Source organism: Sylvia atricapilla, chromosome 2, assembly GCF_009819655.1.
Source record: "Sylvia atricapilla isolate bSylAtr1 chromosome 2, bSylAtr1.pri, whole genome shotgun sequence".
In the NCBI taxonomy this organism is placed as follows: Eukaryota; Metazoa; Chordata; class Aves; order Passeriformes; family Sylviidae; genus Sylvia; species Sylvia atricapilla.
Genome location: NC_089141.1, coordinates 112174013 through 112199324, shown reverse-complemented (window position 1 = coordinate 112199324; position 25312 = coordinate 112174013). Strand labels below are relative to the sequence as shown.

Genomic DNA, 25312 nt, shown 5'->3' with positions numbered 1-25312 from the left:
TACAAAGCAGGGACTTCTGCAGGTGCTCCAAAGCACTTTGGGTTTTTCCCTGGCTGATGTGTGTGACCTCAGTGTGAAAATATCACCAACCGTGCACTGAACCCGACTGGAGCTTTGCCCCAGAAAAGTTAAGAAAAGTGTTCTTCTTGAAATTGATATTTCTAACCTGTTCCTCAGGGGGACTCCAGACCTACTTCCCTGTCTCTGCCTCAGGCCAGGCTGCTTTCCCTGAACTATATGGCACATAGCCCCTGATCTCCTGGTGCTGTTCAGATAATTAGGCTCATTAACAGCCCTAAAGGAGATGTCAGGTTAATTTTGATGCGGTAATTAGGCTTTGGCTCAGGAGCTGCCATGGCTTGATCTCTGGGAAACACAGAGGAGTTCTCCCAGGGTCAGTGGTGTGAGCAGAGAGACCCTAAAGCCAACCTGCTGCTCATGGCAAGACCTGGGAGAGAGTTTGTGCCAGTGGGGGAAATAGGGACCTGCAAAATAGAGATTGCTGTGGTTTGGGATTAGGATTCCAGACCTTGGCCGCCTTCTTCATAGGGTCCCAATAATAAATAACATAGAGAACAAACATTTGTAGCTCCCCTGAAGCTGCTGAATAGAGCTTAAAAACTAACTGGCAAAAAAACCCCATAACCCAACATCAAACAATGTCAAGGCACGCCCAGAGGATGATAAACCTGTCTAGGACCAGTGGAGAAACAGATAAAGAGGTCGCCAGTGGGTTTTTGGCAAATTATGTAAAAAGAAGCAACAGGAAAAAAGTTAGAAACGTTTATTCCAGTTTTGGTGTCATTTCTGCTGAACCTACACGGCAGAACTGCCTGGCGTCCCCTGAGGCTCTGGGATTTTTTGTGCTGGCACCAGGATTTTTCTGGAGAAAAACACAGACTCACCCAGATTAACTTGGGACACAGGTAGGATCCCATTGTGACATTAAGGCATTCTCCTGAGTTTGGGAATCCTGCCCACATGAGAGACCTGAAAATTGTTATTTTGGAATTGGGTGTTTTAGAATTTTATATCTTGAAGTTGGGTTACTTGGATATTTTGAAGCTTGATGTTCTGGTGTTTTGAAGGAGAATTATTTTAGTATTTTGGAACTTGGTATTCTAATATTTTTGAAACTGGGTTAGTTTGGTATTTTGGAACTTGGCATTTTAATATTTTAAATACGTGTTACTCTGGTATTTTAGAACTTAGCATTCTGGTATTTTAAAACAGAGATTTTGAAACCTGGTTTTCTAATATTTTAGTGGAACAGCTACCAGCATTTAGATGGTCAATGAAAGAAGAAAGTTTAAGACTTAGCTGTAAAGTCTTGTGCATAGAGAGCTGAAAAGACCAGCTGCAGACATAGATAAGAGAGAAATAAAGATAAGAAAATGTTTGGGAGAAGATAAAAGTCACCTGACTCCTATTTTCATTGGACAATCCTCAGATGATATTAGAATAAAACTACCAATAAATCCAAGAAAGGTTTTTTTACAGGTAAACTACTTGATGTTGCACGTGCGGTGTATCAAAATGGGGAAATCCAAAAAAAATAGAAAAAATTAAAAAAACTAAAAGAAAATGATAGCAATTATAAAAGAAAATAGCCAAGAATTTTTACCCCTAGGGAGGAATCTTGCAAAAGGGGAAGGGGCTCAGTTCCTCCATCTTCATTAGGAAGATTGGGAACTAATAATACACATATTACAAAAAAAGGCCAAAAAAACCCAAACCCAAAAACCCAAGAACCCTCCCAAAAAATCCAACAAACCAAAAAAACCACCAAAACCAAAAAAAGACCAAACAAACAACCCCCTGTAAGCAGGACTATCTTCATGTAAAACCCAGGACTCCTCCAAACCCTCTCATGGCAATAGCAGAGCCTCTGGTAACAGCCACACTAAGAAATGAAAACCTGGAATTTTTAGTAGGCACAGGAACCAGTTATTCAGTATTAAATACCCTGCAAGGGAAGTTTTGTGATGCCTCCATCACAATTGTTGGTGCCACTGGAACTCAGAACTTACACCCCTTTTTCAAACCAGTGAAGTTCAAACTAGGAACATTTTAAATAATTCATCAATATCTGCCTAACTCTCGAGAGCTGTTATTAAGGAAAAACTTATCGGGAAAATTGAGTGCAAAAATCAAGTTTCAGGAAGGAGGCATTCAAATTGAAATCCCTGACTCTAAATACATGCAAACTTTAATTTTTGCATTACACTGACTTCCCAAGCTGAACCTACCCAAAAGAAAATAAAGGATGCAGTAATCCCCATTGTGTGGGCCAAGGAGATTCCTGGAAAATCAAAAAGAGCAGAACCTGTGAGAATCAAATTAAATCAGACACAGGCCTGATAAGACAAAACCAATATACTTTAAATTAAAACATTAAAAAAGGCTCATTACCTACCATTAAGAAAATTTTAAGGTACAGGTTGTTGGTGGACTCCAATTTTGCCAGTCAAAAATGTTAACAGTAAAGATTATCAGCTAGTACAAGACTTAAGAGCAATTAATAAAATTAGTAACTAACCCAAAAATTGCTAAGTCACCCAAAACACTCATAACCACACACACAAACACACAAAATAAACAAATAAATTTGGACTGGTTCACTGTAATTTTAAGATTTAAAGGAATTTTGGATCATTGGTCCACCCCTTTGTATGGACTTTTAAAACTGCCCATAAAAACTTCATTATCTGGCCTGATGATACTCAGGCTGCCTTCAAACAAATTAAAAAGCACTAATGAAGTCTCCAGCTTTGGGCTTCCTAGATCCTGTGAAATCTCTTGAATTATTCCCTTGTGTCAAGGATGGCCCAGCTGTTTGTGAGCAGCCAGAGCTACGGAGCTGATATTAAATCAGAATATAGCACAAAAATTTGCCAGTTAATCAAAGCATGATATTCTAAATTTCACCCTGGTGGCTGGGCAGTCGCCCCTGCTGGACAAATAATAGTTTCTGAGAGAATAAAGTAGTGATAGAGGCTATCAAATGTAGTAACTCTCCTGGGGATTATTGGCAAATTGACTTTACAGAATGTCCACGCAGGGAGATCTGTAAATATCTTGTAGTGGATCCCTTTTCTGGGTGGCCCAAAGCATTTCCCTGTTGCACCAACGTGGCAAAAGAAGTAGTGAAAATATTTCTGAATCAAATATTTCTGTGCTCTGGAGCTCTTCTAGGAATGAAATCAGATAGAGGGTCTGGTTTTAGAGCAGGAATAGTGGGGCAAGGCCTCGGGAATCCAGTGGGATTTTCACACTCCATGATGGTCAGAAGCCAGTGGAAAGGCAGAAAGAACAAATTATACTATTAAGCTTAAAATATTACACCCAACCAGAATAAAATTGAGGAAAACGAATGAATAACCTTGCAACTGAAGTATTGCTCACATCTGTAAGATGGGTCTTAATAGTTCACCAAAATTTTTGTTTGCCAAAAACACCTTTAGAGTTTCAGGGAGGGATTAGTCATGAAAATGTCTATGAAAATTTAGAGTAGCTAAAACATTAAATGTAAATAAGGAATGTTGGTAGGAATGAAGCTCCACAGAACCACATGACCCTAAGGAAAAATGTGCTATTATAGGACAAGAATGTTGCACTAACATCAGGGGTGGGTTTGAAGCCTAGCAGACAAAAATCAATAGAAAAAAACAACAGAAGAGTGGCAAAAAGAAGAAAACTCTTTGCTGAGGTTGGCTTAACTCATGGCTACCAAACTGGAGACTGCTACAAAATGCATTTGTGGCAGTCATTTGTAACCACTGCAGAGTGTTCACTTGTTTGGGTTCAATGCCAGAGTTGCTGTAACACTTTGTGATGAGAAATCAACCATTGCGACTTGTCTAAAAGTGACAGTCTCAAGAGAAAGGAGGGATTTGACAAATAACAAAGAGAATAAAAAAATTTCGGCTCCCCTTAAGCTGCTGGGTCAGAGCAGAGCCTTTTTTTTTGTGTGTGTTCATTTCAGGTGAGTGTGAGAAGAGGCTGCAACTCCCACATGGTTTGGTGCCAGGATTCCACAGCTGCAGAGACCATGAAGTGCCAGTCAGTTGAAGAAAAGTCTCTGGGATATGAAACTGGCAATTTTTTTGGCAATGCCCTTCATGAAATATTTTGCATTTGGAACAACAGGAGATGGAAAAAGCTTTGAGTTAATTAAAAACCAATGATTCCTGACTGAGATCACAGAGAAGAATCAGGTGTAACATCCTGCAGAAGGACTTTATACAAAACTAGAAAGATTTGTTTTCATGCACGATGGGGATGGGAGGGAGGCTCAGATCTCAGGGATAAGGAGACAATCCCAGGGTCATTTAATTCCCTGATACAGAAACTTCAGTGCTCCAAGGAGCTGCCCTGCCTGCACTAATCTAAAGTGGTTTTAGTGTTCAGAATTCTCCCTGTTCATCTGAAAACAAGGATGGAATGGACGGTTTTTGTAGAAAAATGGCCTTGGCAAGAGGAAACAGCTTGTGTCTCTTGTCACCCCTTTCCCTTGGAGTTCTCACAGTGAATGCCAGGTTGGACATTGGGCTTGGAGCAGCCTGGGACAGTGGAAGGTGTCCCTGCCATGGCAGAGGTGGCACTGGGTGATCTTTAAGGTCCTTTTCAACCCAAACCATTCCATGGTTCTTCTTGTCACTGCCCACCCCTTGATCCCTACACAGGACAGGATACATGGACATGTGTGCCACTTGCAGAGCTTCTCAAATGCTGCTCACAATTTGCATGCATTTGCAAACATTTGCATTGCCCAGCTGTGTGTGTTTGTGTGTTGATGTGTGTGTACACGTTGTGCTCTTTCACTCGTGGGCTGAAAGGGGAAGGCAATCTGGCTCTGGAAAGGCAGAACGGTAAAGGTGAGAGGATGCTCACCCAGCTGATCAAAACAAGGATCTCTTAAAAGTTTTGTTGTTGTTGTTATATTTTTTGGGTTTTTTTCTTTTTGTGTTTTTTGTTTTTTTTTTTTTTTTTTTAAGATCTGATAGCAATGCTGAAACAAAAAGTAAATAAGTAGTCACGTTACATTAGTCCGATTCCACCAAAATCTTGTAAAATGGTTGTTGTGTGTTATGCCCACCTTGCACTTGGATATTTGTGAAAAGGTTTTGATGGGTTTTAATTGAATGCTGCTCTCCACTGTTTTCTTAGTTCAGTGTTTGGTTTGTACATGTTCTGGAATTTCTGTAACAGAGAAATATCAGACTCTTGGTCTTTTCTGAGCTGGTGACAGGAGCAAACCTTTTGTTCGTCTCCATTGTCAACCTCAAAACATCATCCTGTCCTGAAAACACGATTCAGGATACTCATGTGCTTCCTCCCAGGCCACTGAAGAATGTGAGAACAGATGCAGAGCACATTTATGTATAATCTTTTGTATATACATACAATATAACTCCATGTATATAATGTCACACAATTCTATATATTTAACTAAAGCAGTTGTAAAGTTAATTACAAGACTACTGTGAGCTGTAAATACAAGCAAAAATCAGATCTGAGGAATACTCTATGTAAGGATAAAGTGAATTTAAATATAAGTGCCAGAAGAAATGTGAACTTTTGAAATATTTTCAAAATTCATTAGTGAATCATTGCAAAAATGCACTTCGCTGTGGGAGCAATTCCAGTAAACCAAGACTCCAGTTCTACTTGTTTCATGTTCTTGAGAATTCCCACTGAAATCAACGGGACTATTCTTAGGGGTAAAATGAACCAGATTTGGATCCAGGGACACCTGGCTGGACTTTCAAATGAATTTAAATCCTGCAGTGCAAAACCTTTGATAGCCTGAGAAGGGGAATTTGAGCAAAAGGAAGGCACTAATGTGAATTTGGGTGAGTCTACACAGAACACTCCTGGTTAGAAGGCAGAGATCAAGTTTCCATGAAATCTGGGCATGGTTAATTTGGTTTGCTGTGTTTTCACTTGGGGAACCAGAAACAATTCTTTGTTAAGAAGGGGGAAAGTGGAAAGGATGTCCTTCCACCCTGGTAAAAAATTGCCCAATCCTAGTGCTCTAAAATAGCAGTAGGAGAGTCTGTGGCTTACTGGAATGAGCAACTCAAACCTTAAACTCCTCTCACCAGGTTAATTTATGGAGATGTGTAACATTTTTGGCACTGTAAGGATTTGGGGTTTGCTTTGAAGATTTTTCTCTCACCCAAATTTTCTATTAGATATATAACCAGATGTCCAGCTCATTAATCCCTTTCGAGGTTAAATGGGTGAACATTTTTGATGTTGTTTGGATCTTTCTCACTTAGAAAGTGGAGGGGAATAGGACAAGCCCTTTCTCACCTCAGCATGTCCTAGTGAGTCACACAAACTCTGCACAAGCTGAAACATTCACATAAAGTGACCCACTGCTGTTTTTGTTCTGTTCTTTTCTTTTTTTCAGAGCAGCTGACCCAACTTCAAAAATGTGACTCATGGCCCCTCCAGCAAAAAGATCAGGAGCAGTTTCTGGGTTGGGGCAAGAACCCCACAGGACACAAAGGTGATGAAGATGAGAGGAACCTGGCTGACTGTGCCTGTTGGACACCTGCTGGCTCTGAGACACAGGCACAAATGGAGAAACATGGTATTTAATTAAAAAAAAAGAACCCAAAAAATCTATCACTGTTATCCTCTGCCCTCTGAAATGGATACATAAATCTGCTCCTGGTGGGTCTAAACTTGGTTTGTAGGATGCTGAAAAAGGGGAGGAGGTTTGAAGCATCAGCCTGGGTAACCTGGTGTCAGTGGACACACTTGTGTGGATTTCTGAGGACACATTGGCTCGGAGGGAAGATTCAAGTTAAGCCCAAGTGTGAATCTGCCAGCAGAACATCTCGTGGGGGTGGCAGGAGGAGAAATGCACGTGGGTGAGTGCCCTCAAACAGGCAGCTTTCTATTAGAGCTGACCTGGCTTTAAATCCCTGTGCAGGGAGTTGGGAGCAGAGCACTGAGAGGAACCAGAAATTATATTGAACCAGAGATTATTTTTACGGATGTGCCGCTCCCTCTTTTTCGTTTCAGATGGATTCCAGAAGGTTCAGGCTGTTTGTCTGCCTGATGGGGCTCAGCAGTGCCAGCTTCTGGGTTTTCTTCACCTGGCCTGAGTTCTGCATGTCCTGTGAGAGCAGCCAGGGTTACACCTTCCCCATGGAGACTTTCAGGAGGGTCGAAGGGAACTTCTCACAGCTCCCAGACATCGACTGCCACAAGAACCCTCCATTCCTTGTCCTGCTGGTGGCATCCTCATCCCAGCAGGTGGATGCCAGGATGGCCATCAGGCACACCTGGGGCAAGGAGAGGACCGTGGCTGGGAAGCGCCTGGTGACGTTTTTCCTCCTGGGAAGCCCTGTGGATCCCAGCCAGCAGGCTGCCATCGCTGCTGAGGGCCAGAGGCACAGAGACATCATCCAGAAGAACTTTACAGACACTTATTACAACCTGACCCTGAAGACCATGATGGGAATGGAGTGGATTCACAGGTTTTGTTCCCAGTCCAGCTTTGTGATGAAAACAGACATGGACGTGTTTGTCAACGTTTTTTACCTCACTGAGCTGCTTCTGAGGAAAAAGAAGATGGCTGGATTCTTCACAGGCTTTTTAAAACTGCACGAGTACCCCATCAGGACAAGAGGGAGTAAGTGGTATGTGAGTAGGGAAGAGTATCCAGGAACGACCTACCCACCTTTTTGTTCCGGGACTGGATATGTTTTATCCAGCGACGTGGCCAGCCAGATCTATAACATTTCTGAGAGTGTTCCATTCATTAAACTGGAGGATGTGTTCATAGGACTGTGCCTTGACAAATTAAAGATTCGGCTGGAGGAGCTCCACTCGGAGCAGACGTTTTTCCCGGAAAGGATCAGGTTCTCTGTTCCTCGCTTTAAGAAAATCGTGACGTGCCACGGAATAAAACCATCTGAGCAGCTGAGTTACTGGAATGACTTAGTGGCAGAAACTCAGGGAGGAATGCTCTAGCACCTACCCTGCTCTACTTAACAAACTGAAATTCTCTGCTTTTACAGGGCTGCACCCCACTCCAGCAAACTCCCAATTAACTCCAGCTCCAGCACGTTAAAGACTTTTGAAATAGTTATTTCAATCACAGAACCAGAGAATTGCTAAGGTTGGAAAAGGCCTCCAAGACCTTTGACTAAACACCACCTTGTCAACTAAAGCAGAGCACTGAGTGCCATGTCCAGTCATTCCTTGAATACCTTCCTGGGCAGCCCCTTCCAGTGCTTAACCACCCTTCCAGTGAAAAAATTCCCTATTTCTGCCCAAGAACATGCAAACCTCCTGCTCTCCCACTCATCCCACCTCTGTGCAACCCTTCTCTACACAATTTACAATTATTATTATTGTATTTTTTCCCCTGAAACATTCAGGCCTGCTAACCTCCCCTCCAAATCTTGCTGCTAGAGGCTTGGGAACATTTCTGCTGTGCCAAACAAAAAAAAGTCAAAGCACTTTTGTTCAGGGAATAAAATCCTCAGCATCTTCCTGGTCGCCCTCGATAAATTACTGCACCCATCTGTGCAGGCACTGAAGGAATGATATTTGTAGCTGTCAGGATGCTCCCTCCTGGCACAGGAAGACGCAGCCCTGCCCTTGCCACCAGCTCTGTGTGGGCTGAGCTGCATCCTGGCACAGATTCCTCCTTCAGTCTACACCAGTTTCTTTTGCAGGGATGGTAGAATCTGCCCATGCAGTGCTCTTGGGACAGCCTTGGGCACTGCAGGTCACCTGGTGGACGTGTAAAAGCTGCTGCAGCTCTTTCCTTGTGTGTGCTTCCTGCTGGAAATAATCCATGGTGGAGCCAGTGGAGGGTGTCCTGCTCTTCCTATTAAAATAGACCCTGGAGACATCTTTTATATTTATGTCTCACTTTGATTGCCTGAGAGCTGCTGTGAATGGTTTGCCAAGGCTAAACTAGAGTCACTTACAGTGCTTTTGATTTTTTTTTTTTTTTTTCCCCCAAAGAGTAACTGTGTGTGTGAGGGAGAAGACAGGAGGATTTTTCCTCTTTTGAACAAGACCTATGGGAAAATGTGCTCAAGTAATCATTCAGGCTGGGAGCCCTATTTCTTATTTCATTCCCAAGCAAAGACTCATGAAATCTCTGTGATGATTATAAGTTCCAGAGATAAGGAGTGGGGTCTTACAGCAGATGCTGAAAAAAAAAAAATCCTTCAAGGCTCTGAGGAGGGAGGAGTTCAGAAATCCTCCCTTATGCAATGTTCCTGTTTGATTTTCCTGCAGGGACAAGCAAGGTCAGTGTTATCAGCATGGAATGGCTGTCATGTCTGTGGGAAGTGTTTTTTTTTCAAAAAAGCAGTGAAAGTGGAGCTGCTCCCAAGGGGAGCTGAGGGGATCTGACACCCAGCACAGTAAGAGCATGGAAGAACGACAGGAAAATAGATTTTATTATTTTGGTGTTATTTATTTTTATTGTTTCTTTTCATTGAAAAGGATTCTTCCTTCTTTCTTTTCAAATCCTTCTTGGAGAGGATTTCCCAAGTATCTCATTTTACTTGCCTGTGTCTGAAGAGCAGGATAAATATTTTCAGCAGGAAAATCTTGAGAAATGTTTAATAATGGTCATAATATATTATTTATTTTCCTCTGGTGTAGAGTAACCTGAGATCATGCACTTACTTTTCACCACTGATAGTAAAAGAAACAATGTTTATTTGTTTGTCAGAAGAATGGCCTTCTTCATTTTAAGCTTCTTTAATAAACTTTTAATGTTTTATTTAAAGAATTAAAATATTTAAATAGCTCAATTTTACTTAAAATTCAGCTATTTTCTGAACACTTTTGCTGCCTTCAGAAGGTGCGGTGGGTCAGACTGATAAAGCCAAGCCAACATCTTTTTAATCACTATTCTTTCCATGTAATATGCAGAAATATCTTGTGTCATTCATTGCTCTTATATTATTCCTTAAATTTATGGCAAAATGGTGAACAGAAAGGAATGTGTCCTGGTCATTCCTAGCTCCCTGTCTTGAGGGGCAGAGGTCTGTGAATTCATCAGCCTCAGGGACAGCATCATCAGCCTGATGTTCTCTTCTTGTTCTCAGAGGTAACAATATAATAATATTAAAATATTATAATAAATAATAATAATAAAATAATAAAATAATATAATAATAAAATAATAAAATAATAAAATAATAAAATAATAAAATAATCCTGCAGGCAAATCCACCTCTGTGCTTGGCAGTTTGTGGCTTTGCATAGTCCTTCTCGACCTCTTGGCTCTGGCTTTTAGGTGAGTTCAGGAGTGTTCCAAATGACTTCCCAATTGCAGTTGCTAACTGTTCTCAGTCACTCACTTCTGCAGACTCAGCCTCTGTATTTTGGGGGTTAAATTCTAGTGCAAGATGTGGCAAGGGGGTGGAAATGGATGTTCTTTAAGGCTCCCTCCAACCCAAACCCAATCCCTCTGTGGTTCTATGAAATCCATCTCTGATGTGCCATTGGGAACAAGGTCCTCAGGCATGGCCTAAGAAACCACTCTGACACTGTGTCTTAGTTTGGAAAGACAAGTGTCTGCTAAAGGAGGCAGGAAACTCCCTGGAAGATGTAAACCCCCTCCCTCTGAATTATTATAATTTTGAAATTAAGGAGCTCTCAGGCCAAGATATGGGAATAGGAGTAACAGTTTTTTACTAAGAAAATAAAAATAATTACGTAGGAGTACAAAGAAACCAACCAAACAAAAAGAAGACACTGTCAGAGTCAGAACACAACCTTACTCCTGTTGGTCAGGGTGTTGGTGTCAGCCCAGCCCAGTCCTCCTGCAGTGACAGATGAGGTTCTGTTGGAGCACAGATGATCCTGTACAGGGGTGGAGTTTTCCCTAAAGGTCTAGTGGTCTTGACCCAGTCTTGGACCAGTGATGGACCCAGTTTTCCTCTGGGAATCCAGTGCACACAGGCTGTGCTGGGTTCTGAACCCCAGGGCTGATCCAGGGGGGAATGCTGGGCTCCTCCCCCTGAGTGGAGCCTCTCCCCGTGGGATGATGGAATTGTCTGAGCCCTGCAGTGAGCCTGGATGGCCCATGGACAGCAGATACCCCTGGAGGGAGGATGGGTCTTGGAAGGGATAAAGAAACACTGCCCCAGCTGGTTTTAACTGCTGGTTACAGAATACAAACTGCTGGTTACATCTTGCACTGTAACCTTAGACACACCATTTCCAGGGAGATGCATTCGTAAATGCAAGTGTACAAGATGTCTCTCTTGCTGCCTTCACAATGTTTTGTCCCCACATCAGTGTCCAATGGCCTGACTGTCCAGGAGCATTTAATTTGTCACTGCAGAAGCTCTGCTGAGGAGCAGATGAGTTCAGGTTGAAATGCCAGGGATTCAGGGAGCCTGCTCCTCTCCTCTTTGCAAAGCAGCTTCCCAGGTGAATGCTTTTAGTTGTTGTACAGAATTTTCCTCAATGTAATGATTTTCTTGGTGTGAATAAGAAACTGATCTTGTAATTCACAGAACCATAGAATTGTTTAGGTCGGAAAAGAACTGCAAGTTCACCGAGTCCAACCATTAACCCCACAAGGTGTCCCTAAGCAGCACATCTACACATTTTTGGAACACTACCAGGGACAGTGATTCCACCACTTCCTTAGGCAGCCTGTGCCTGTGCTTGGCCACCCTTTCTGTGAAGAAATATTTCATAAATGCAATCTAAACGTCCCCTGGTGCAACTTGAAGCCATTTCTTTTTGTCCTGTTGCTTTTTACCTGGGAGAAGAGACCAACCCCCATCTCACCACACCCTTCTGTCAGGGAGCTGTGAAGTGCAATGAAATCTCTCCTGAGCTTCCTTTTCTCCAGACTAAACCCCTTCCCTGCTCCCTAGGCTGCTTTGAATAAGAATATATTAATTGAATAATTAATTACTTAAAACATAAAGTTACCCTGCTGGAAAATGTGATTTAAGAAAAAGCAGATAATTGCATGTAAGGCAAATCCATTTGTTTAAACAAAACCATTGTCCTAGTGAGTTTATATGTATCAGCTAAATTAAATTAGCTTTTGCAGCTGAGACCTCAGAACATGAATTTTAAAACAATCAAAAGAGTATTAGTGGCCTTTTGCAAAATCAGATGCATTTTCCTATGAAAGACCATCAAAACCAACCAGAAATATAAGTAGAACTGTAAACACAGTACTGTAGTGTACATATACTTATTTTTTAAATTTTATATAGGCTGATAAAAGAATTCAGGCAATTTGAGGGCAGTTTATCTGCAGAAGTGCACTACCCCAATGTTTTTATGCATTCTGGGTTAGAAGTTTATTAATTTTTTTTTAATCAATAGCTTTGAAAATGTCATCTAAAAGTTACTCCACTGCTTCTTAGTAGGGAGGAGTACAGAAATCAGCAGAGCTGACAGTACCTTAGAGTTGATTGCGTTTCAGCACACTCTGTTTCTTCCATGATCAGTTTTTGGAAGCAGAAAAATTATTAATTTTTCCCCCCCCACAACCCCAAATCATCAACTAATGCATTCTCAGTTCAAATTAGGATTTTCAAATCTGTGCACAAAGGATTTGGTCTCACAGCTTCTCTGACTCAGACTTACTGAGGAGGTACAAACCCCCCCAGGCACTCCTGAAAATACAGGGTGGGTTTTGCAATGGAAGTTTTGCCTTGTTTCAAAGTGGAAGGGGACAAAGGGGCTCCTGATCTGTGCTGGATGTGACAGGAATGCTGCTCCTCACTGATTTGTGCAGGTGACAATGCAATGTCAATTTAAAACACATGACATTGTTTGGATTCTTTGCATAGAACATGAGAGTGTTGAGCCAACAGTTCCATGTTTGATATTTTATTAGTAAAGAATTTTGCTACCACAGTTTTGTGTGTGTTCGCTTGTCTTTCCTGTTGTGAATATATCAGCATTTTGGGCTGCAGTCATGTCAGGGGGCTGGTTCCTTTTCCAGTTAAAATCAGTATAATTATAGAATCATAATAGAAATATAGAGTAATTTAGGTTGGAAATGACATTTGAGGTCATCAAGTTCAACCTTTAACCCAGCACTGCTGACTCCAGCACTGACCCATGTCCCCAGGTGCCACATCCACACAGCTCTCAAATGCCTCCAGGGATGGGGACTCCAGCACTGCCCTGGGCAGCTATGCCAGGGTTTGAGCACCTTTCTGGGAAGAAATTTTCTCTAATATCCAATCTAAACCTCCCCTGGCTCAACCTGACACCCTTTCACCCTGTCACTTGTTACCTGCAAGAAGGGTCTGACCATCTCACTGCCCCTCCTGGCAGGGACTTGTGCAGAGCCACCAGGTCCCCCCTGAGCCTCCTTTTCTCCAGGCTCAGCCCCTTCCCAGCTCCCTCAGCCCCTCCTGGGGCTCCAGCCCCTTCCCCAGCTCCTGCCCTGGACACGCTCCAGCCCCTCCAGGGCTCTCCTGCAGGAGCCACAACTGGACACAGCCCTGGACCACAGAGGGACAATCCCTGCCCTGCTCCTGCTGGACACACAATTCCTCACCCAGCCCAGGGGCCTCTTGCCCACCTGGGCACCCCTGGGCTCGTGTCCAGCCCCTGGCACCAGCACCCCCAGGGCCTTTTCCAGCTTTTCCAGCCCCTCTGCCCAGCCTGGAGCTCCACGGGGTTGTTCTGACCTAAAGGAAGGATTCAAATTTGGTCTTGTTAAATCTGAAGTTGAAACTGTTGAATTTTCTCCCCTTCTCAAAAATGACTTAGGAAATAGTGAGGGAATTGAAAGAAAAAGATAAATTTAACCACAGCTGGTTCCTTTGGAAAGAACAAGAACCAAACTGAAATTATTTCTGCCCCAGTGTGTGCCTGAGGATGGCTGCCATGATCCCTCTGGGACCTGGAAGTACAGGGCTATTCTCTTATCACTTAAAAGAGAAATGTGAAAGAACTGAAAACTGTCAGATTGATTTTCAAACACAAGCAGTTAGCAGTTATGAACTAAAAACCATGAAGAGAAAAGTTCTCCCTGGCTGCCTTTATCTTTTCTTTTATCTTGCTTACATTTCTGATGTATTTTGCTTGGGTGTTTTTTTTTAACAGGTGGACTTTAATGCATTAGTTCATGACAGCAATATATTCCCAGAAAAAACTACAAATATTGTCACAGGACTTAGACATATGCAGCACATAGGAGATCCAGCCTGAAAAAGTAGAGTTGAATTTGCTCATGTTCTGGCTGAGCAAATAGAGACTTTTTTTCAAAGCCTGATAATACAGGGGATTTGAGGCTGATTTTCAGAAGAGTTCACTTAAGTACATTTTCACTGAAAAATGCAGTTAGATGATTTCAATGGCCAAGAAACAATGTTTCACATATTCAAAAATGCATTATCTTTGTGGGGAAAAAAGAAATAAATCCAAGACCCTTTTTAGAATCTCCCCAAGTGAACCGTGTACACAACATTCCTTGCATTCAGCTACTGACCTAACCTGACCTCATTTAATTTATGCCTTTGGGTGCAGGGACAGAGGCCTGTAATCATCTTCCTGCTCCTCAGGAATCCCAGGTCCATTCACAATTACACAATTCCACTCCACAAAACTCCCGTGTACAGCCGGAGGCGCGGAATGCCATAAATCAGCGACGTGGTTTGATTTACACCTCCAGCTCGTGGATCTTCCAGGCAGCTCTAATCCCTTCATGTTTAATTTAATTATTACTGCTGAAACAGCAGTTGTAAGTCAATGTTTGACTCGAGTACACAAAGGGACCTGCAGCTTTTACAGATTTTGCTGCTTGTAAAGGTCCAACGGGGGAATTGAAGAGCAGAGAGAGCTGAGCTGGGAGCAGGGGCAGGATGTGGTGTGGGAGGGATGCTGCTGGGTGCTGACAGGGTGAGGAGGGGGTGGAACAGCTCAGGGTGAGGGGCTGTGAGGTACCTCAACCCATTTTGGGAATGTCAGCTCCTTACCCTGAGGCCAAGCCCTGCGGGTGGGACTCTGACAGGTTTCCTGAGTGACACCACCTTCAGCAACTTTGCTGAGGAAAGGTGCTGTGTGGGATATGGAAAAGGAGAGGACTGGAGGCTTTATCCTTTAAAGTGCCAATCTGTGTTCTTGAGATCTTTTAGTACTCACCAGTTCCCTCAGCTTTTAGGCAACCTCACTTTGTGTACAAGCATTCCAAAGGAAATGACCAAACAGAATCATGAAATCAGAGTGGCTGGGTTGAAAGGACCCTTTAAAGGTCATCCAGTCCAACCCTCTCTGCTGTGGGCAGTGACATTTTCAGCTCAGTTAGAGCCCTGTCCAGTCTGGCCTTGAAGTTTTCCAAGGATTGGGAATCCACCACTTCTCTGGACAACCTCACCCTGTGGTTTTTCTCACGCTCACTGTAAAAAAATTCTCTCTCATATCTAATCTAAACTGATTTTTCTTCAGTTTAAAGCCATTACCCCTCATCCTGTCAGTACAAGGCCTTGTAAAAAATCCCTCTCCAGCTCTCTTGTAGCCCCTTCAGATAATGAAAAAGTACAATAAGGTTTCCCTGGAGATTTCTCTGAACAGCCCCAACTCTCTAAGCCTGAATATCAAAATAAAGTTCAGTGCTGCTCTGCAGGAGAAAGCCAAAATACAGCAGTGATTCTGCCACATGAAGAGAAATTGAATATCTGAAACCATCTCTGCCAGAACCTTACTGCAAAAGGGCAGCTTTCAGTCACAGCCCTGGTATCACAAACACAGTGAATAGGAGATATTGATTTCCAAAAAAAAACCCACCCTGCCATTTCTACTTGGTGACCTTAACTGAATGCCCAAAGGGAGCAGCAAGATGCCACTCACAGGGGTGTATTTCACAAAAAATGCAAAAGGGAAACAGCTCTCCCAATATCACACCTACTATTCTGGTAACAATCTGCTCTTTCATCATGGCAGTGCCACTCTGGATCATCCCTGTGGGTCAGGGGATTGAGGAATATTCATTAATATTCCATTTTCAGAGGTGTGAGTATTAATGTTTCTCATAGCTGGCAGCCCTTGCAAAATCATCAGGGAAATAAGAAAAGCTTAGGGGATGTTGGACGAGATGAAATTCAGAAGTCCCTTCCAACCCCAACAGTTCTGTGTGTGATCCCATGTGAAAAGGGGGTTAATTCCATAGCCCCATGGTAAGTTTCTTGGAAAGTCCTGTGGGATTTGGAGCCCTGGACACAGTGTTTGTGTGTGCATTCCTCTGACAAAGGTGTTCATTTGTCCATCTGAGGTGCCCAGAGCTGGACTCACTGTGCTTGCTACAGAGAGAGGTGTTGAGCACCAGATTTAAAGAAGCTCTGGATAAATTTGCACTTTGTTTGAACTCCTTGAAGAATCTGGTTTTCCATGCAAGCCTCAGGAAGAGTCTAAAAAGCATGACCTTAAGCAATAATGAAAAATGCAATCATGATTATGAGTGTAGAGAAAGATGTTTCTCTTTCCTTGGCACATTATCACGCATTGAAAAGTTCTTTAGAATAAACTGAAAGATAACCAGAGCAATTAATGCTATTTGAACCAGAGACAAAGCATTTCTAAAGCTAAAGAAAATGTTGCCAGGGGAACTGGTGTATTAAAAAAATTCCTTCTCAGATTTACACTCCCTCTGACAGCACCAAAGCTGCATCTTCTGTCATTGTGTGATAAACTCTTTTACTTCATCTTGCCTGAACTCCATGATGAATGTCTTCATCTACCTGCCCTGAATGATGACATTTTCATTTTTCCAGCTACAACTCACTGGTTCCAGTGCTGGAGAGGAGAAATGCACCTGGCAAAGGGGAAGCATGGAATGTGGTTCACAAGGAGTGCTGGCAGGAAAGGGCTGGAGAACAACATTCCAGTTGTGCAGATTTATTCAGGCCAAATAAAAACCACGGGGATATTTGTGCCAGAAAAAAAAATGTTTAATCCTGTGGCCTCCTCAGTGTGAAAGTCTGGAAGATGTTTATGTCCAAAGCTTTCCTCATTAAGGGCCCACAACAATTCTGCAAAGAGCTGTGGCTTTATTATAATCAGCAAGGGAAAAAAAAATAAAGAAATGAAAGAAAAAGATAAGATGAGTCCAATTGGTGTCACACGGGTTTTGAGAATTTATCCTGGCATAGCATAATTTCATGAATCTTCACATCAAGGCAAAGATTACCTGACTTCCTTGGAAAGTGATAAAGCAGGATTCCTCAGATCAGTGGGAAGCAACTTGGTGGGATTGGTCTCAGCTACTTTTGCAGTTTAAACCAGAAAGTCCAGCCTAATCTTTCAGATTCCTTTAGAGTAAAAATAAGAAGGGAGACAATGGGGGGAAATGCATCTTAATGTTTACAAAAGTAATACTAAGAGGAAATTACCCAGCCCTGTTATTTCCAAAGCTTTTCCTCTAAGCTTCTGATAAAGGAAAAATGTGATTACACTAACAGACTAATTAAAGGATATAAAAAAACTCGTTGGAGACAGAGAGGGATCTGTGTGCCTCACTTAGACTCCTACAGCTAACACAAATAAAATCTGTTTTGAATGAGAAACACCTTGCAGAGCACCAGATATTTTGGAGAACAGCAGAGGAAAGAAGGAAGATCATAGAAAAAGAGGAAAAAAACAGAGGCAGAGTTGGAAAAGTTATGGCTCAGCATCTCTTTGGCCAGATTTGCTACTGAAAAGCAACATGCCATAGGCAGCAAGATAGGAACAGCTAATTCCGTCCCATGGGCAGCTTTTCTCCTGCCTTTGTCTTTTCTAGGGATTTCAATTCCTTTCCTCTTTGTGGGAGAAAACAACATTTATTTCTTTGATAGGGAGCCATTTCTCAAAATCCTTGTAATGGTCAAACATCCTTTCAAGCCCATTTTCATGAAGAAGTGAAGAATCTTATTCCTGTTTCTAGCACCAACCTCAAATCAGCTTTAACCAGTAAGTGGTTCTTCTCTGCTGTTTCAGTGCTCACACAGTCTGATCATATTTCCTTTGACTCTGCTAAATAAGCCAAAATACAACACGGACCTGTAGGGCTTGGTGATTTTACAGATGAAGGTGTCAAAATGTTGTTCATTTTCTACCACAGAATCACAGAGTGGTTTGGGTTGGAAGGGACCTTAAAAATCACCCAGTTCCAACTCCTCTGCCATGGGCAGGGACACCTTCCACTGTCCCAGGCTGCTCCAAGCCCCAGTGTCCATCCTGGCCTTGGGCACTGCCAGGGATCCAGGGGCAGCCACAGCTGCTCTGGGCACCCTGTGCCAGGGCCTGCCCACCTTCCCAGGGATGAATTTTTTTTCCTAATATCCAATCCAAACCAACTCTCTGTCAGTTTGAAGCCATTCCCATCGTGACAATTTATCCTATTCTCCTGCAGGGGAAACAGAAATTACACTTGTGGCCCCAGTGGCAGCGACAGAAGGTTCCACTGAGCAAATCCCAGCAAGTCCATTTCCCTCGGAGCTCCTTGCGTGGGATTGCACAGCAAGCTGTGCAGACATATGATCCAGCCTCACACACCCCAGAACAAAAAATGTAGGGGGTTGCTTAGGAGTTCACAGTGTACACACCATCCAGAACTGGGTTTGGAAGGGTTGGAGGGGAAGAAAAAAAGAAAAGGGTGGAAATCCTCCTACTCACCAGCAGAAGAAAAAGGGAAAAATGGGAAAGAAGAGTCTAGGGGAAGAGGAGTGGGAGGTAGGACTCTGACTGGTGTGCAGGCTGGTGACTCACAAAATGACCAAGATGCTTTTCCATTTAAATCAGGCTGGCAGACTTAGGACCTGGTCTTTTAAACATCATGAGCATGGGTAACGTTTGTGCATGCACACTGGGAACTCAGACACTTCACCACCTCTTACCCCACCCCATCCTAACCCAGGGTTTTACCCATCCCAACACCATGGCTCATTAGGAAAGCCAAAGGAAGGAAGGAAGAAACCAATGAGGGCAGTAATTAATCATTAATAAGATGTCAATGCACATGCTGGTCTTTTCCAACACAACTGATTTTGTCTTCACTACACTGAGAGGAGTGGCATGAACCTCAGAGCAGCCTAAGTCTACCTGAAGAGCAATTAGAGAGATGACAGAGCCAATCTCTTCTCAGCAGTGCCAAATGATAGCTTTGTAAAAGTTTTAAAAGCAGCAATTATCCTTTCCAAAGCGTTTTTATGAAGCGTTACCTTGATTAATTCAAGCTGAAAATTCATTTTTAACCTTCTGCACTTCTCCTGCTTGGGCAACCAGAGGTGGAATGTGCTCCTTAGATGTTATTTATCCCTTTTCTTGCTCTAGCTTTATTCAGACACGCCTGTATGGGAGGCATTTTAAGAATACTGTTATTTAAATCAGTGGAACAAGAGTGTGAGATTTTAGACTTTAAAAAAGAAGGCTTATGAAGTCATGGAAATAGTAAAAAAACCAAACAACTGATAAAAAAAAAAATCTTCCTGCAGCTTTCATGGCTATTTTACTAGTCAAGGTGATATTTTCTCCAATGGAGCAAAGTTTTTAAAATTTATTTTCAGAAATTTCCCACTATTCCCCAAACTGAATGATTCATTTCCCTTTGCTAAACCGAACCTTTCCATTTCTAGTCACTGTGGCATTAATTCCTGCTTGCTACTGTTGCTGTTCTTAGTAGGAAATACTGTTCAGGGAAGTTTTACATCCCTTTTTTATGATTTAAGCTTCCTGGCAGATGGACTCATAATAAAAAATCTGATGTGTCACATCAGTTCAATTCACTGACCAACAATGGCATAAAATGCAGGATGCAGTTCTTGGAGGAAGACAAAGGCTGTAAGAACATCTCATGAGACAGCAGGGAGCACACACAGCCCCCTCAGTCTCTTGGGACCATCAGGAGGAATTTCTCCACAGGAATGGTGATTAAACACTGGAAAGCACTCCCAGGGAGGTGGAGTTACTGTCATTTAATGAAAAACTGGAAGTGGAACTCAGTGCTCTGGTCTGCTTGACAGGGTGATGTTTGGTCAAAGGTTGTACTTAGTGATCTCAAAGGTCTCTTCCAATCTGATTGATTCTGTCACTCTGTGATGCTCCCCAATGATGCCACAGTCTGATACCCCCCTGCCCTTGTCCTTGGACGGGCACCTTGAGTTTACATGCAAAGTTTTACCCCATAATTCTTACAAAGCCTTACCTCCTGCCCTGCCCCATCTCCTTCAGCTGCAAACTGGGTCCCCTGGATGCTCCTTGGCTCAGCACCTCACCCTGTCAAGGGCTGCTGGTGGACCTCAGCACCCCCAGCTGTGGGTGACAGTGACCACTGGCAGGGGCACAGCTGGCACAGGCACCTCTGCTCTCTGCCACCCTGCCTGAGGCACTTCAACAGTGGATGTGCTCCAGCCCCATCACACTCACCTTCACCATTACAGCAGGGGACATCAGTGCCAGGCACTGTTCACTCACCTGTGTCATTTCAGTGGTTGAGAAATAATATTTCACACATTCATATAACAGGAGACATCAGTGCCAGGCACCATCACACTCACCTGCCTCATGGTAACAGGAGAAATTAGTGCCAGGCACATCACACTCACTTGTGTCATTATAACAGGGGACATCAGTGCCAGGCACTGTTCACTCACCTGTGTCATTTCAGGAGGGGAAATTGGCATCATCACACTCATCTGTGTCGTTGTAACAGGGGACATCGGTGCCAGGCACCATCACATTCCCCTGTGTCATTGTAACAGGAGCAATTGGCACCATCACACTCACCTGTGTCAGTGTAACAGGAGAAATTGGTATTACTGCACTCACTCACTCACTTGTGTCCTTGTAACAGGGAAAGTAGCACCAACACATTCACTTGTGCCACTACAACAGGTGACATCAGTGCCAGGTCCCATCACACTCCCCTGTGCCATTGAAAGAGGGGACATCAGTGCCAGGAACCATCACATTCACCTGTGTCAGTATAACAGGGGAAATTGGTACTACTGCACTCAACTTGTGTCCTTGTAACAGGGAAATTAGCACCATCACATTCACTTGTGCCATTACAACAGGGGACATCAGTGCCAGGCACCAACACATTCACCTGTGTCAGTGTAACAGGGGAAATTGGCATTACTGCTCTCACTTGCGTCCTTGTAACAGGGAAATTGGGATCACCGCACACACCTGTATCATTATAACGGGGGAATCAGCACCACCGCACTCACCTGTGTCATTAGAACAGGGGACATCAGTGCCAGGCCCCATGGCACACACCTGTGTCACTGTAACAGAGGACACCTGTTCCTGGCACCATGGTGCTCACCTGGTCCTCACACACCTGGTCCCTGCACACCTGGTTCTCACACACCTGGTCCTCGCACACCTGGTCCTCACACACCTGGTCCTCACACACCTGGTCCCTGCACACCTGGTTCTCACACACCTGGTTCTCACACACCTGGTCCTCACACACCTGGTTCTCACACACCTGGTCCTCGCACACCTGGTCCTCACACACCTGGTCCCTGCACACCTGGTTCTCACACACCTGGTCCTCGCACACCTGGTCCTCGCACACCTGGTTCTCACACACCTGGTTCTCACACACCTGCTCCTCGCACACCTGGCCACACGGAGCCCTCTCCCCCCGCCGTGCCCGTGTCCCACCCTGTGCTCGGCCGAGGATGAGCCCGGGGTAATGAGGAGCTGTCTTGGGGAGATATGGAGCTGTCCCGGGGTGATGTGGACCTCCCCTGGGGTGGTGTAAACCCAGGCTGGGGCGATGTGGAAATGCCTGGGGCGGTGTGGAGCTCTCCTGGGGCGATGTGAAGCTGTCCCGTGGCCATGTGAAGCTGTCCCATGGCCATCTGGAGCTGTCCTGGGGCAATGTGGAGCTCTCCTGGGGCCATCTGGAGCTGTCCTGGGGCGATGTGAAGCTGTCCCGGGGCCGTGTGGAGCTGTCCTGGGGCGATGCGGAGCTGTCCCGCAGCCATGCGAACCCGGGCCGGGGCGGTGTGAAGCTGTCCCGGGGCAGTGTGAAGCTCTCCTAGGGCCATGTGAAGCTGTCCCGGGGCGGTGTGGAGCTGTCCCGGGGCCATGTGCACCCAGGCCGCGGCGATGTTGAGCTGTCCTAGGGCGATATGGAGATCCCTGGGGCGGTGTGGAGCTCTCCCGGGGCCATGTGTCCCCGGGCCGGGGCGGTGTGGAGCTCTCCTAGGGCGGTGTGAAGCTCTCCTAGGGCGATGTGGAGCTGTCCCGGGGCCATGTGGAGCCGTCCTTTGCGGTGTGGAGCTCTCCCGGAGCCATGTGTCCCCGGGCCGGGGCGGTGTGGAGCTCTCCTAGGGCCATGTGGAGCTGCCCTGGGGTGATGTGAAGCTGTGCCGGGGCCATGTAGAGCTGTCCCGGGGCGATATGGAGATGCCTGGGGCGGTGTGGAGCTCTCCCGGGGCCATGAGAAGCTCTCCTAGGGCGATGTGGAGCTCTCCCGGAGCCATTTGTCCCCGGGCCGGGGCGGTGTGAAGCTCTCCTAGGGCGATGTGAAGCTCTCCTAGGGCGGTGTGGAGCTGTCCCGGGGCCATATGGAGCTCTCCCGGGGCCATGTGTCCCCGGGCCGGGGCGGTGAGAAGCTCTCCTAGGGCGATGTGGAGCTGTCCCGGGGCCATGTGGAGCTGTCCCAGGGCGGTGTGAAGCTCTCCCAGGGCCATGTGTCCCCGGGCCGGGGCGGTGAGCAGTTCGCTCCGTGTGTCACGGGCCGTGCCTCATTTCCTCCCGGCCCGGTTAAACATTGACCGGCGCAGGGCGGGGGAAGGCAGGGGCCATCCCTGCGTGTCACGGGGCAGTGCCGGGCACGGCCTGCGGCCGAGGACAGCTCGGAGCGGCGTCCCTTCCCTCAGGGACGGTGTCCCCGAGCCCTGGGGCCGTTCCCGTGGGACAGCGGGCTCGGGCCGGCCCAGGATCCCGGCAGGACCTGCCCTCGGAGGGAAAGCGGTGAGAGACAGCGCCAGGGATGTGATCCAGGTAAACCCCTCGGCAGCCTTGATTTGCTTCCCGGCAGACGGAGCCAGGCGATGAAGGATAATTTAATCCTTTTTCGCTGCTCCTGTCTCAGCCGGGAGCCTGCCCTGGGGTGGCAGGAGTGTGTTTTGTGCCTCTGTCTCTTATTTTGTTTCCTGGTGTTTGGGGCTGGTGTCTTTTTTTGCGGTGCACAAAAACCGAGCCCCTCTCTGGGAGCAGCTGCCACTCCTCCGGGGAGGTATTATTGTTATTTTTTGAGGTATTATTGTTATTTTCCCTTACGTGTGTCGTGGATGAGGGAAGGGAGCAATCTGAGTCACCCCGTGGACCAGCAGAGAGGGGAAAAGCCGCCCAAAACAAAACCAGCCATTTCATTCATCGCCGACCAAAATATCCTCTTTCATCTGCGGATTGAATAATATTTCCCAGCCCTTTAAAAGTATCCTGAAACAAAGTAAAACAAAATGTTATAGATCCCTCCCTTTCCTGTCTTGCTTTACTTCAGCCCAGGCTGTTTACTGATTTTTGTCCTGGAGTTGGCACAATATTCTCACCAGTTTATTCTTCGCCGTTTAAAACTTTGCCCAGCTCAGATTGCTTTAGTGCAGCTGGGTTTGTCAGTGGAGGTATGAAGGTTGGAAATCCTGCTTCCTGGAAAAAAGACCCAGCCCTGTGTTTTGGATTCGTTTCCTGGGCGCTTTACTCGGGCTGTTTCACTTCATATGACAGGTGACACCAGCTCCTGTAGTGCTGACTGGTTTATTTGTGTGCAGGGAGCTGTCACAGTGGCAGAACACGGAAAAAATCCCTCCAGGTTGTGCACAGTGACCTTCCCTCCCCACCACTCCTCCACACGTAAAATGCGGAGGTTAAAAAACACCCCAAACCTTTCAAAGTGCGCTAGGAAAAAAACCCAAACCAGCTTTTGAAAGAGCAGGTGGAGACATCAGCTCACAGGTTTGGCTTGGTAAGTTGACAAGGCTCGTCCTGTAGGTTCCCAAGGTAAACTGAAAGCTTGGAAAAAGTGAAATTGTGGATCAAAATGCCAGGTGAACCTGCCAGATTCCAGGCAGGGAATGGGGCTTTGGTACCTCCTGAGCAGGAAACCCAGAGTGTGTCTGTGCTGACACTTCATGTTTATATACAATGTGTATTCATAGTGCTGCCACAAAGAGCACCTCTGGAGTCAGAAACACTTTCCTGACAAGAAATTTGATCTGGCCACAAAACCACATCCTCTGGCCGGAGTTCCCTTCACAAAGGCAAGCTTCAGTTGCCCAGATGAGGAACTAATTTGTAAACCAAGTGCAGTCAAAGCCTCTCCCGCATATTTTGAGGGGGAGGAGGATAATATCTCCCAAGTGAGTCACAAACACTGAAAAAGCAGAAAATAGGGAAGTAAGGTGGTGTCTCACACCCAGGCTCTGTGTATTATTTGTGACCACATTATTATTTCAGTGGAGAGCTGCTGGTGGTTTATTGTGGGGTATAGGAGGCACTCTCAGGTTCTGAGGAATAACTCGGGGGACTTTTTTTTTTGCACTATCAGCCTTTCTGAGGACTCAGTCTGGGATAAGATTTGATGTTTCTCACCCTCACCAGTGCGGCAGCTCAGAGAATTATTTTTCCCAGCGGCTCACAAGTCACTTTAATGATGCAGCTGGAGCTGCCCTGGCCCTGTGGGTGCTGAAGCAGGAGTGTTGTAACAACCAGGAGGGACTGAGGAATGTCAGATCTGCAGGAGGAGGTTTCTCTGCTGAAAAAAGTTCCTCTGTGTCATTCAAGGAAAGATTCTGCTCTGCTTCCAAACCCTCCCTCATTTAATCTTTTTTCCCCTTGCTGGTGATACAGGTCACACAAAGTCACCCTTGTCACAGGACCCAAAGCAGCAGCTCACTCCTGAGTTTCTCCACTGGTTCTGTCCTTCAGCTTCTCCTCAAGTATGCAGTGACCACTGGTGGCTTCCTGCCTCAGGGACCAGGAGAGAATGCTCCAATGGAGAGATTCCAGAAATCCATTTTACTTCCCCTCATCCTGACTGCCTCGCTGCCAGGTAGGACACGTTCAGAGCCCTGAGATGAGCCACCACGGGCAAAATAAGGGAAATCATTTTAATGTGGTATAAATGGCCTTTGCTGAGGAGTTCAGTCTGAGCAGTCAGTCACAGAGTGGGATTGTTTGAACTGTTTGAAAGGGGGATGTGTTTGCATTTCAAGCCTGCATGATCTGGTGATTTAAAGTGTGCTTTGGTGTGAGGGACTGAGCAGTGTGTGGGGTGGGGAGGTGGTGGGAAGGCCACCCTCTTTCAGTTTTTCCCTCTCCTTGTTCTTCTCTT

At 45.2% G+C, this 25312-nt stretch overlaps 3 protein-coding genes across 4 annotated transcripts in view; all 3 read left to right on the top strand.

Annotated features, from left to right (window-relative positions):
* The window catches only part of GET1 (guided entry of tail-anchored proteins factor 1), a 143324-nt gene that overhangs the window by 74315 nt on the left and 43697 nt on the right, over window positions 1-25312 (top strand). The gene's annotated exons all lie outside the window — the stretch shown is intronic.
* B3GALT5 (beta-1,3-galactosyltransferase 5) lies at window positions 661-8888 on the top strand. 2 transcript variants are annotated; one of them, XM_066314162.1, is made up of 3 exons: window positions 661-926; window positions 6419-6601; window positions 7039-8888. In XM_066314162.1, exons 2-3 carry the CDS (start codon window positions 6521-6523, stop codon window positions 7990-7992), a joined length of 1035 nt encoding a protein of 344 aa, XP_066170259.1. In that variant the 5' UTR covers window positions 661-926; window positions 6419-6520; the 3' UTR covers window positions 7993-8888. The 2 variants fall into 2 exon arrangements, with proteins under 2 accessions (XP_066170259.1, XP_066170260.1); XM_066314163.1 differs by lacking the exon at window positions 661-926 and adding an exon at window positions 3750-4217.
* Window positions 22909-25312, top strand: part of IGSF5 (immunoglobulin superfamily member 5) — a 28211-nt gene continuing 25807 nt past the window's right edge. Inside the window, exons 1-2 of the mRNA XM_066314158.1 lie at window positions 22909-22980; window positions 24829-25030. Of these exons, the coding sequence (XP_066170255.1) occupies window positions 24973-25030 (58 nt within the window). The 5' untranslated portion in view covers window positions 22909-22980; window positions 24829-24972. The remainder of the gene's footprint in view (window positions 22981-24828; window positions 25031-25312) is intronic.